Source organism: Simochromis diagramma, unplaced genomic scaffold (genome assembly GCF_900408965.1).
Source record: "Simochromis diagramma unplaced genomic scaffold, fSimDia1.1 OVJJ01000596.1, whole genome shotgun sequence".
Classification (NCBI taxonomy): Eukaryota; Metazoa; Chordata; class Actinopteri; order Cichliformes; family Cichlidae; genus Simochromis; species Simochromis diagramma.
The window spans coordinates 20,804,848-20,816,959 of record NW_024387245.1 but is presented as its reverse complement, the minus strand read 5'-3'; the positions used below and the strand labels follow the sequence as shown (position 1 = coordinate 20,816,959).

The 12,112-nt window shown below is 38.7% G+C and overlaps 1 protein-coding gene across 1 annotated transcript in view; it reads left to right on the top strand.

The window, feature by feature from the left end:
- The window catches only part of cacna1bb (calcium channel, voltage-dependent, N type, alpha 1B subunit, b), a 242,922-nt gene extending 231,108 nt beyond the window's left edge, over positions 1-11,814 (top strand). The window contains exons 51-54 of the mRNA XM_040000034.1: positions 930-968; positions 3,573-3,837; positions 5,574-5,797; positions 7,215-11,814. Of these exons, the coding sequence (XP_039855968.1) occupies positions 930-968; positions 3,573-3,837; positions 5,574-5,797; positions 7,215-7,781 (1,095 nt within the window). The 3' untranslated portion in view covers positions 7,782-11,814. The remainder of the gene's footprint in view (positions 1-929; positions 969-3,572; positions 3,838-5,573; positions 5,798-7,214) is intronic.
- Positions 11,815-12,112: the final 298 nt, after the last annotated feature.

Below are 12,112 nucleotides of genomic sequence, written 5' to 3'. Positions count from 1 at the left end.
CCCTAAGCCTGGTTTTGAGCACCTCCCCCCTGTTAGATCCTCTCCTCCCACCTGAACACCATACGCTACTGTGAGCCACCACACATATGGGCAAAGTTAATTTCAAATTCAGGACATGATTCACACCAGCTGCAGTGCCCATCACCATGCTTATGCTCAGACCAAAGTATTCAGTGAGTTCCTACCACATCCATCTTTGAACTCAGCCTTCATTTCAGTCAGGAGTCCGGATCGCTTTGATCAAAAAGAAGATTGTTATTCCATCTGCAATAATTTCGACTTGATGGCATGGCATGATATTGCAGCCAGACGCAGAGAGAGCTGCAGTGAGGCCCCTATACAAAACAAAGTGGGTATCAATGACAACAGACGTGGCATTGATGTGAGATTTGCCATTTAAATGTGAAGAAGGAAAGAAAAAGTGTGTTGTCATTGAGATCAGCTGACAAAGCTGATCTGGTCTCCATGGCTTGTATAAAACTAATGCTATGCCTGATATCAGCTACACACCTGTAAAGTTTGTGGCTTTATACAAATGACACATATCTGCCATTTGTTGTTTTTCCAGACAAAATCTAACCTTTTACTTTTTCAGTATTAAAAGTTTGAAAGACTTTCTATCACATGACTGTTTCCTCCTGTCCACATACAGACAGCCGTTAAGTATTAAAATGACTAAAAACCACATTTTGTGGTAGTTTCCATACAGTCGATGTCTCTGTCTGGTAATGATGACACATGTGTGCGTTGACAAGCAGGATGAACACATTGTTGGTTTTGGTCTTTTCATTGACAGAAATATAATGCAGAATATCAACTGACTCATCCTTCTTCAGATTCTGCTCTCCTTTTCTGTCTTCCCTTTCTCCTGATTTCGATGCTCACTGCTAATGTTTTGCCCACCTCCTCTTGTGTGTGCTGTCTGATAGCGGAGCCACCCTCGCCACGCCCCTGGGACCCACCTGGCAGTATGTACCACCTGTTGTGCCACACCTCTCTTTCTTCTCCTCTCTCCTCCTCTTGTCCACACCCTCTTTTTTTTCTTCTTTTCTCATGTCTGTTTACCTCCATGTGCTCCTCTCATCACAGGAGTTCACACCCTCCCCACCATCATTGATAAAATGACCCCCACCTCACAGTTTAATAACTGCTCATCCCATTAGACTGTTGATAGACACAGTAAACACATTAAAACCCAGTATTAGCCGTTAAACATACCCAGAAAAAGCATTTGTATGTTTAACTGAGGTATGTCAAGCACTCTGTCCTGCTTTTCAGTCATTAGTTACAGCAGTACAGTACTACACTTTGGTAAAAATGGGTGTATGTATGTAAGTGTTGTTATCTAGTGTGTAGTTTTTGCTTGTGAGTTAGTGTGATCTTTAAAAAAGAAACACAAGGTTGAGACGGTACTGCTGCTTTTCTGCTATCTAAAAGGTTTTCTTTTTAAAACCTTCTCCAACTTTATCTGTCATTTGTTGTCATGTTTGGTCTTAAAATCTTATTTTTCCAGACAAAATCGAATCTTTTATAGCCTCTTAGTTGAAGGCATGTTCTCTATTAAAAGACAGAAAACCTTTCTATCACATCACTGTTTCTTCCAGTGGTGTGAATAGAGACAGGAAGAATTGAGAGATTATACCACTAATCTAAGAGGTAAGATTTTAAGACTGTGGACTAGATAAACTGACTTGGTAATATGATTTAGATTTTATTTTGTTGGCAGTGTTGTGATATTGTTGTGTGACTGTTGCTACAGGCTAGACTGTGAGGTAGGAACAAAAAGAACAGCACGTCCAACCTATTCCTGTCTGTGAAAGCAGCAACCAATGTACAAAAAAATAAAGAAAAAATGAAAGAAAGAAACGTTTATCCACCAACCGTTTATCTGTTTTTAGTGGGCTTACAGTATGATTAAAGACAATGTTTTTGATTGGCTAATTAAAAAAAATCTACACAGTAACCAGCAGGTGGGGTTGTAACTCAGCTGCTGTTCCAGCTTCCTATCACACAAGTTACCTGGTAGCTGTACTGGTCAGTAAGGTAAGACTTTGTTGGAGGGAGTGTCACTGTCCTCCAGGCATTTATTCAAAGTACTTCGGGGAAAATAAAGGATGACTGTGCAAATTTAAAGCAACACACCTCTATATAATTCTGCTTTAAACACTATATATTATAGGCTGTCTGGTAAAAAATAATGGCTCATTAAGCAGCTAATGAGCCTAACCCTAACCCAAAACAGAGCAAAAAGGAAAATTATTTTAATCAGGCAGACACAGACATAAATACTTATAATACTAATGTCTCTGTAAAGTTAATCACAACTACTGATACATCAGTACTGTGTTTCCAGCATGTTTCTGCCACAGAATTGGTTGAATGTAGCACAGGTAAACTATCTTTGGGTGTACATGGCCATATTTTGGCAAAATATGAGTGTCTGGATCATCTTCACATGTGAGTAATTAGATTAAGATATAGCTGTTGGTTGGAATGTCTGTTTTCAATGGTGAGTAAAGCAAAGCAACAAGCAACTAAATTTTAGGCCTGATGGCTAAAAACGATATAATAAGTTGTCACTTGGGCACTGGGTATTCACAATGTAGTGCAGGGGTGTCAAACTCAAATACACAGTGGGCCAAAATTCAAAACTGGAACAAAGTCGCGGGCTAACGTTAATATTTATTGAAAAAAAAAATCTTCCTCCAGATATAAGAATGAATCTTTTCTTATGGACTCAAACAAGTTTTGCTGAAAAACTGAATATGGAACAAGCAAAGCTTAATACTAAACATTATATATATATTAGCTGTATAATACCAGTAGGTCAGCTCTAATAGTAATTTGGTATGGCTTCGCGGGCCAAATATAATTAGGCTGCGGGCCAAATTTGGCCCGCGGGCCAGAGTTTGACACCTATGATGTAGTGGAATTGTGATATTTAAAAACAGTGGAAAATAAACAAAAGCACAAGACACTGTAATTAGCTAGTTACAGTTATTGACTTTCTCATCTCCTCTATACAGGCATTTCTAACGTAATTCATTTACCAAAAGAGACAAAACATCATGAAAAAGTTAAGCTGTACAAACAAAATCACTTTTTACCAGATATAATCCTGATCATAAATTTCTTTAACCGCAATAATACAGAGTAACTTGATATTTTGACAGCCCAAGCTGCCACAACCTTAATTTGAGGCTAACCTTGTAGTAATTGACTCATTATTTACATTCTTTGTAAAGTTAGATGTACCCTCTTGGGAAAAGAATAAAATGCCACAAAGCCAGTGTCACCACCCCCACCTTTTCTTTGTTCACTAACAGAGTTGCTAGTGAAGTCCAGTAGCTTCAAGTTGTGTGACAGATTTTTGTTCCTTCTTGTTAATTTTTTTAACATCTGTGCTTTGAGTAGATGGGATCGAATGTCAGTCTTTAAACAAAAGGCTGTCTCATTGTGTGTTGTGCATATTTTTGGTGATTCAGTAAAATTGATTTGGGTAAAAACAACTACTTCCAGCTTCACGCGCTCTAGTCTCATAACACTTCCCCACATCTGTCTTCCCTTCTCAGCCGATTGTGGACCTCAGTCCTATAAAGCGCTCAGCATCCTCGCTGACACCACAGCACCATTACCAGGATGTCGGGCTGAAGGACTATGACCTGGAACGCCCCAGTCAGGCTCAGTCCTCTGGAGGGATGGGCCAGGTCCAGGGCCAAGACAGAGCCCACCACCATCACCACCATCACCGCTGCCATAGACGCAGGGATAAGGACAAAGACAAGAAGCAGAAGTCTCTGGATAGAGCTGCATCAGTGCAGCCATCCAGCACCGTTGGTGAGGCATTCTTATTATATGATTAGTAAAGATTTTTGATTTATAATGTACAGCACATAATAACAAAAGAGAACTCTTTAAAAATGTCTCGACCCATCATTCAATTCAGTAAACATAATTCTATAGCCACAGTTGTACTTTTATTGAAATGAAACTCCTCTTATAAAGCATTTCAATTCAATTTTATATAGATCCAAATCACAACATCAGTGTCCTCAACACCCTTTGTATTGTAAGGTTGGGACAATACAATAATACAGAGAAAACTCCAACAATCAGCCAATGCCTTGTCAGAACCAGGCTTTAGGAGGGGCAGCTGTCTGCTGCGACCTGTTTTGGGTGACAAAATCTGTGTTTATCCTCAGCCAACAGAAATAAAATATTTCTCTTGTGATGTCAAAACATAAAGAAAACTTTTATAGTTCAATATCTCAATCAGGTATTTAACAGCAAGAACCAACCAGTCTCTACTAAAAACACATTCATTTTGTGAAACAATGAAAAGTACCCATATATAACAGCAGTAAACTGAACAAAAGGTCAGAATTTGCAGCCACTGGTTTCTTAATTATGAACATTTGAAAAAAACTATTTTTTGCAGTTTGTGATGGATTACAGAACACGAAACATTTTGGTAAGAAGATGGATGTGTGCTGTTAGATGGATTACAAAGACATTTATCGCAGATGTTTATGATATCTAAGATCCCCTGATTTTTCCTCTGCCAGCTGCTGGCTGACTGATATCTAGACAGACATTTTTAGCTGTCAAACTGCCTGCATCACACTTCCTTAGTTAGGTTTTGCACAAAGAATATTTTTTTTACTGTTTTTATGTATTAAATTGTCCTCTTTCTTGGATAACTTTAGATCTTTCGGCACATCCTATAAAACTTACCTACAACACTAATGTTCAGTAGATATACTGACTATTTAAGAGTGTTGAATGATTGATTAATTAGTTAGCTTTTAATCTACAAGGAGACTATTTTAATACCAGAACTTGGCATCACTTCAATAGAGAAACAGATAGCAATCCAAACTTTTCCTTTCAGGCATTGCTGCTGAAATTCTTCATAGGATTAAAGTTCCATGATCGGGTTATGTAGGTGAAGGGTTTTCTGCAGTGCTTCAGTCAGGAGTTTCTCATGTCAGTCTTTCCATATGATTAGACGAATTTTGCTGGGGATTTCTTTTCCTGTCTGTACCTTAGCACTTCATAAAGGTCTCCTGTGAATGCTCTGTTCCAAAGCCTTACAAATTGAATTGTATATTAATGTGAAAGGTTGACTTTTTCTTTTTCTTTCATTGATTAAAACAAACAAACAAAAAAGAAAATCACAGCTGCTACTCTCTGTTTTTGGACCATTCTTTGTAAACCCTAGAAAATCCCAAATTCAGTGAGGAATAGTGGGCTGCTCAAATGTCCGAGCTTCTCACCCTTTGCAGGAAACTCATTTCTGCTGCTTGTATCCACAGTTTCATTCTTTCAGTCCTCATTCATTCTATGCTCATGACTATAGGTGGGGGTAGGAATGTAGATTGAATAGTAACTCAACAGGGTCATTTTTAACATCTCTCTCTTCACCACAACGTATTGGCAAGTTTCACCAATCCATCTTTCAATCTTGTCTTTTTAACTTTGTGAATAAGACCCCAAGACACTGTTATCCAGTAGGATAATATAATAATCACATAACTTTATTTATATACAATTTTGATGGTACCATCCTCCAGATTCATTTACTGACCCCTCAGCTGAAGGACTGTCCAGAGAGCGAGCAAGGGAACGGGACCGCAGTCGGCCCCATGAGAGGAGGCACCACTCCTCAGCGGGAGAGAAGCAGCGCTACTATTCCTGTGAGCGTTACGGCAGCAGGGAGCAGAGCCACACCAAGTCAGCTGGTCCCAGCCGATCCACGTCTCCAGGAGAGGGACAGGACTCTGGTTTCCTCAGACAGGTGAGTTACCTGCCAAACTGTATGTGGCTTAGTGATTAACAGCTTGCTTGTTATGCAGTCCGTATGTATTCAAACAGTGGCCTGACTTACAGCTTAGTCAATCTACATCCACATTTGCATCAACACCCATTTAAATTGCAATTTTGAGCTTAATCAACAATGAAAGCCTCTAGATTTGTTTAATAATTTGATGTTTAAGTTTTTCAAAAAAATTATTTGAGTGACCACGCTGTATGAGGAATGATCAGTAAGTTCTGGGAAGAGTTCCATCAAAACCTGATTTGGGCAATCTCCCATTAAAGTTCATCCTCTCAGGCATGTTCAGATCTTCTCCAGAATGGCGGCTATTTATAGATCTCTCCATGGAAGTCCTCTGTGCTCTGTGTTTACAGAGAGCAGACAACAACTCTCTGATCATGAAAGGTGTGTTTCCAACTATAACCAGGCACTTTTCAGCAGTATTCAGTTAAGCTGTCCACAGTATCCAAGTCCATGTCATCCGAGGAATGAGTTTGGGAGCATGTTCATACTTTTTTTTTTTTTTTTTTTAGCCAACATTCATCAGGTTGTGCACCATCCCAAAGGAAGTCCTAAACCGTTGAGTAGAAGGCAGTTGTAATTCTTTTTAGGTTCATGAAGATGTTCCACCTTTAATCTGAGAGGCTTCAGTTTTAAAAAAGTTTTTCGCCTTTATGGTGGTCCTGAGATCGCATTACAGGCATTTAGCCCCCAGTTACACCTTGGTCCACATGACCTTAATAACTCAATTGATTGCAAGGTGGGGCAGTAGTGCCTCAAAGAATTCACACCTTGGCTCATGTGACCATAATGACCAATTCCTTGGTTCATGTGACTCATATGATGACAGAATGGGTCAGTGACTCTAAGGACCACCTTCAAAGGGACAACCCCACTAGGGTTTAATATGGTGGCACTGAAAGGTCACATGGACTGCAACTTAAGAAAACACCAGCAAACAGAAAAATGCTGCAAACGCACACAAAACACAACGAAAACAGAAAAAAAAATGCTGCAAAAACTGAAATGTTTTGGTTTCCGTCACTTCCCCATCCAGTCCATCTCATTATTGTGTCCCCAGAAACACTTCTGGTGGGTTTTTTTTTTTCTTAAAAGGCTTTTATGGTTTTATGCAACTCAGTCCTAATTAATGGTTTCAGCTTGGACCTCCCTTGTGTCTGCAACTACAGCAACAAAACTGCTGCCTTCTCATAGTAACATTGGTCTGTATATTTGTGCCCATGTGGCTTATTGTGCTTTTAGATAACATAAAGAAGGGATGTCTTTACAGGACGTATGGACAGGTGAACAAATAACAAACATTAAAGCTAAAAAAAAAGGGATTAATCCTTCAAAGTCGCTGTTGTGCAACTAAATCATTCAGTCTTTCCTTTCTCAGCATGGCGGCAGTGTGGTTAAATCTGGCCACGGGACACTTCCATCTGGTTCAAGCACACCGGGTCGTGGTCGCAGGCAGCTCCCCCAGACGCCCCTCACCCCTCGTCCCGCTGTGGCCTACAAGACTGCCAACTCCTCCAATCTCCCATCCAGTGCCATCATGGCTACAACAGGGCACCAGACTCGCTTCAGCCGTGGTCTTTCAGAGCACGATCGCTTACTCGGAGCCCACGAGGAGTCCCCAATACCAATTACTCGAATTGGGTCTGACCCTAATTTAAACCGGCAGCAGCAGGACTCGTCTCAGAAGGCTCTCCTTGATGAGGAGGACTTCCAGGATGCTGTAAGCAGCCAAGGAGGAGGCCGCTCTGCCAGAACTGCTGCCTCCTCTACAGCCTCCGCATCTCACCCAACTACTGCTACACCCGTCACAGCACCCACCACACAGGGCCGAGCAGTGGTCATGCCTAACGGGTACCACTTCACTCTTGGGGTCAACTCTTCATCTGGGCCTGGGAATAGAGGAGCAGGAAGTCTCAGGGAGAGGGAGGAGGATGACTGGTGCTAACGTGGCAGAAAATTTTAGAAAGCCTGCTGTTAGCTAGAATGGGGCAGCTCATGAGTGCTGCTCAGTGCTCAGGTCAGGAGCTGGTACAACAGGAGGCCAGGCGACTGATACAGAAGAAAACACGATGAGGGAAAGTCAGTGGAAAGCGCTCTGAGAGGGGATCAGAAATAATTACAGCTTTTTAGTGTTACTGTCTTTTTAATATATCAACCACTTTCAAGAAAAAAACACTGACTTTTTCTAACCCCTTTACTTGCACTGGAATTAGCGCACATGCTCTCAAGTATTTTGCCTTGGCCAGTATATTCAGTGGAGAAGAAGACAAAAGCCAAAATATCCCTGTTGTTTGTGCTTTAGACTGATGCTCATCCCCGACATTGATATAACTGCCCACACCACACTTTTTATTGCTGTATGTCTTATTTTGTTACCAAATTTCTCTCTCTTGCTTTCTCCTGGTTTGTTTCTTTATTGTATTGCAGCACATCTTTACCAGAGCAGATTAGGAAAGCTTTTTGTTTTTAATGTATGTCTTAAAATTCTGTCATAACACCCAGTAAACACAAAAGTCGCACAATGACTTAAGATAAGACCAGAGTTGAGTTTTTAGAATCCCACTTTTGTAAAATCTCCCAGATGTAATTTTGTGAGAGCACATAGGGACTAGAACAACTCGTTTTTGACATTAAGTGGCTAACTACTAAGTGCCTCTTTTACCACAATGTATTAAAATGGAGCCTGACTTTGGGTCAGTGGAGGTTGGGTGTAGCTAAAAAAAAGCAAAAGCAAAAACAAAACAAAAAACGTGGTCAGAACAAAACTTGTGTTTGAATCTGGGCTGAAAGCAAAAAATCAAAAACAAAATCTTTTCGTAGGAAGATTAAAATTAGAGATCCAAAGTGTAGTGCTTGCCAGGGTTGTCAAAAATAGTGTCTGTACTTTTGCCTGAGGGTGTGTGGTAAGCATTTGCCTTTCTCTTTCAGATATATTGCCAGACATTTGGTAGAAAACATTCTCTGAATAAGGGGAAAAGTGCCATTTTTTTTATGATTTTCTGAACATGAATCTCACATCCAGACAAATCTGCCTCCTCAAGCAAATCCCTTCTTGGCCATATTTGCCCAAATTTCACGGGTTTCCTATCTTCTAATCTTTCCTCAGACAAAGTTTTGCGTGAGGGTACCTGTGTGCGTATTTATAGGTACAATAAAGAGTTGTGTTGTTGCTGCTGACTGTTGACTTAAAGTAGGGCTATGCAACAAGACGACACTTCATCCGCCCTGTAGCTTTACCCTCTGGAAACTCCAGATTCAGGCTTTAGTGTGACTGTGACCAAATTTTACATTCATGTATGAAGAGCTGTAAATTGTAAATGTATCATATGATGTACAGTTAACTGACAACACACACACTAAAGGCACGAATGGTATCCAAGCGGATATAAGTGAATTCACAGGGCATTTTTGAGGTTTGCAAGTTGACTGCACGACGCCTACTCAGATAGAACCACCCAAAATATAAAACTGTGTTCTTCTCTTTCCAGACTTGGGTCAAGTTGTATTTTTAAATAATTGTAGTGGTTTTTAAACTTGCTGGGAGAGCCAGATTCTTCAGATTGTTAATGAAGTGGTTTTATGTCACTCAAAAGTGAGACCTGAACCAGACCTGTACCAACTCCTCTGAATCTTTACCTCTTCCAACTGGGCAGGGTATAAATCCTCACAGAATAAGGCTTGCAATACTCTATTTTCTTTACAGTCAACAAATTTCAAACCAAAACTCAGTTCTTTCTGTGCTTTATTAGCCTGAAGCCCATTTATACAACTAGCAATGGCAACCTTTCTGAATAGATAACAAAATATAATTTTATAAATTTCATATCTTACATTTTGTGTTTGTAGAGTATTTTTTTTTCAATTATTTTTTTAAACTTAGTTACTGTAGACTTTAGAAATGTTTTTCAACTTAAAAACTACTTGGGTTGGTGCTAGTAATTTGTTGGCAAACATTTCCAGCTCTATATTGATCTTTAGAAAGTTAAAAAGTGCATATAAAATTAGTGCAAATGTAATCTTAAAACCTTCTTGAAAACTAATATTGAAAAATCTCTGTTGCAATGACTTTGGAGCTTTCTGATGAAAAGGATAACGAGCCTGACATTTCCTGTTCTGTCATCTCATTTTTATATTTCACTATAATTTTTTTGAATATTAAAACATATATAAATAATGTAAGAATATATTAAAGAATATATAAAATGCAGAATATTAATATTAAAAGAATTTTAACTAATAAAATGCAGCGATCTGGTAATTCTGGTTATGTGATGCTACTTCATTGTTTAAGCACACTGCGTTATGATTGCAGACATCTCTAACTGATGCCATTCTTTTACCTCTGTGGACTAAAAATTTCAATTCATCTTCCAGTATCACTTTTGCTACATTAGGGCACCGATCTGTCTTTAACTGTTCATTTTTAGAGCATGGTCACTTATTATCTAAAATTACGGCATTAAAATTTCATCAATCAGTCCTTTAAAAGTGTTAAAAATACTAGATGTCAGAGATATTATTTTCTGTATCGTAAGGTTAGCCAAAATGCTCATGAGTAGCTTGATCTGCTAGCTGACAATAGAATTGTGAAGTGTAAATTAAAGGAAAACTGAATTTCAGCCAAAATTTTGTGGGAATAATGAAACTGGTACTACAACTGTACACAAGGCCTGGTGTATTTTGTATTTCAATATGAATTGCAGCAGTGAAAACCAACATGAGGTCCAGTACAAGCATTTCTAACAGGCTAGCTTACATGTATTAGTTTGCTTGTGATGCTAACAACAAAAGGGTTTTTTTTAATGTTCAATTAGAGCCTCAACTAAACCACACAAACTGATCCAAAAAAACACATTAATTATTTTTCTTTTTCCTAAATTTTGTTCTTGTTAAATGAATCCTATATTTTATTCTGAGTCACATTTAGCAAAGGTTCAAATCTAATTTAAGATATAGGGCCAGTGCTTTATTTTGATTTAGCTACATGCATCTTAAGCGCGTTTAAACATGAGAGGTCAATAAAGGAATATGTAATATATAAACCATACTATATAATCTAGTTAACTTACAGTATCAAAAATATTGGTCCTTACCTACAGAATCTATACATTCATAAATATCCTAAGAAAAGTCACTGAAAACTGTTATTTTGTCACAAATTTGAGTATTAAAATTATTGGATAGTAAGAAAGTGTTTGTGGGACTTGAACTGTTGTTTAGGAAAGGAAGGAAAGTGTCACCCAGTGCAAGCGTGTGGTTCACTGATGATTTTTAAATCGTTTCTGGGCAGCAGTTTTGAATACACAGAGAATACTTAAATCCACTCTTTGTTTAGTTCTTTTATTGGCTTCCAAATAGGAATAGTGCAGAACATGGCCAGCCCTATCCTTTAAAGTACATGGCTGAACGAGTTCTCTTTAATGATAGCCTACTACTTAAATGTACACTGCTATACATTAGGTTGTAAAGCTTTGAAAATAGGCAAGAATTTGTTTCTTATATCAACCATGGAGGTGATGATTATAGTCCTTGTTATCTGATATCTCAAAAACCTCCTGCTTTTATTATAGTACAAAACCTCTGTGCCTATTTTGTTCTGGCAAGTTTATAAACATGCAAATTATTTGCAAATATTCTAACCCGGTCTGATTTTATCCAGATACAGTTTTAATTTTTTTCTCTTAATTGTGCAATCTACTTGATGGATCTCACGGGATTTTAGACCATAAAGGTGTGACTCTGTTCTTCGTCGGGGCAACAATAGATTGCTTGTTGTCTCATTGCAAGTTGCTATATTGGGGCAGAGATTTGTGTTTATGTCAAAGACCTTATTTTCAAACCTCCAGTGAGCCCTACGTAACCAGGGTGCCAAGTTTTCCTCTTCCAGTTTTCTAAAGCTCCCCTCCCACCCCCTTCTGGACATGTCCTCTTTGCATGTTCTCAAAAGAAAATGTGCATGTGCTGAAAAAGAAAAAGAAAAAAAAGAAACAAAGATAATAAAAATAGAAGTATTGTTTGGCTTCACTATGTCCATGATTTGTACAATTCGTTCCTTGGTTGTATTTTCTGATTATCTAAACAAACGATGTATCGGTTTCAGGTAAAGAAAAAAAAAGAAAACAAGCTTGAATAACATTTTCTCACAGAACCACCAAAGTGGAAGCAGATTAGAGATTCTGGAGTGGCTGATCCTTCGCTGCCTGATCTGTTACTTGACTGTCTCTCCTGCAGTCATTTGGACTCTACCTATAGATTTTGTATGAATATAAGTCATTG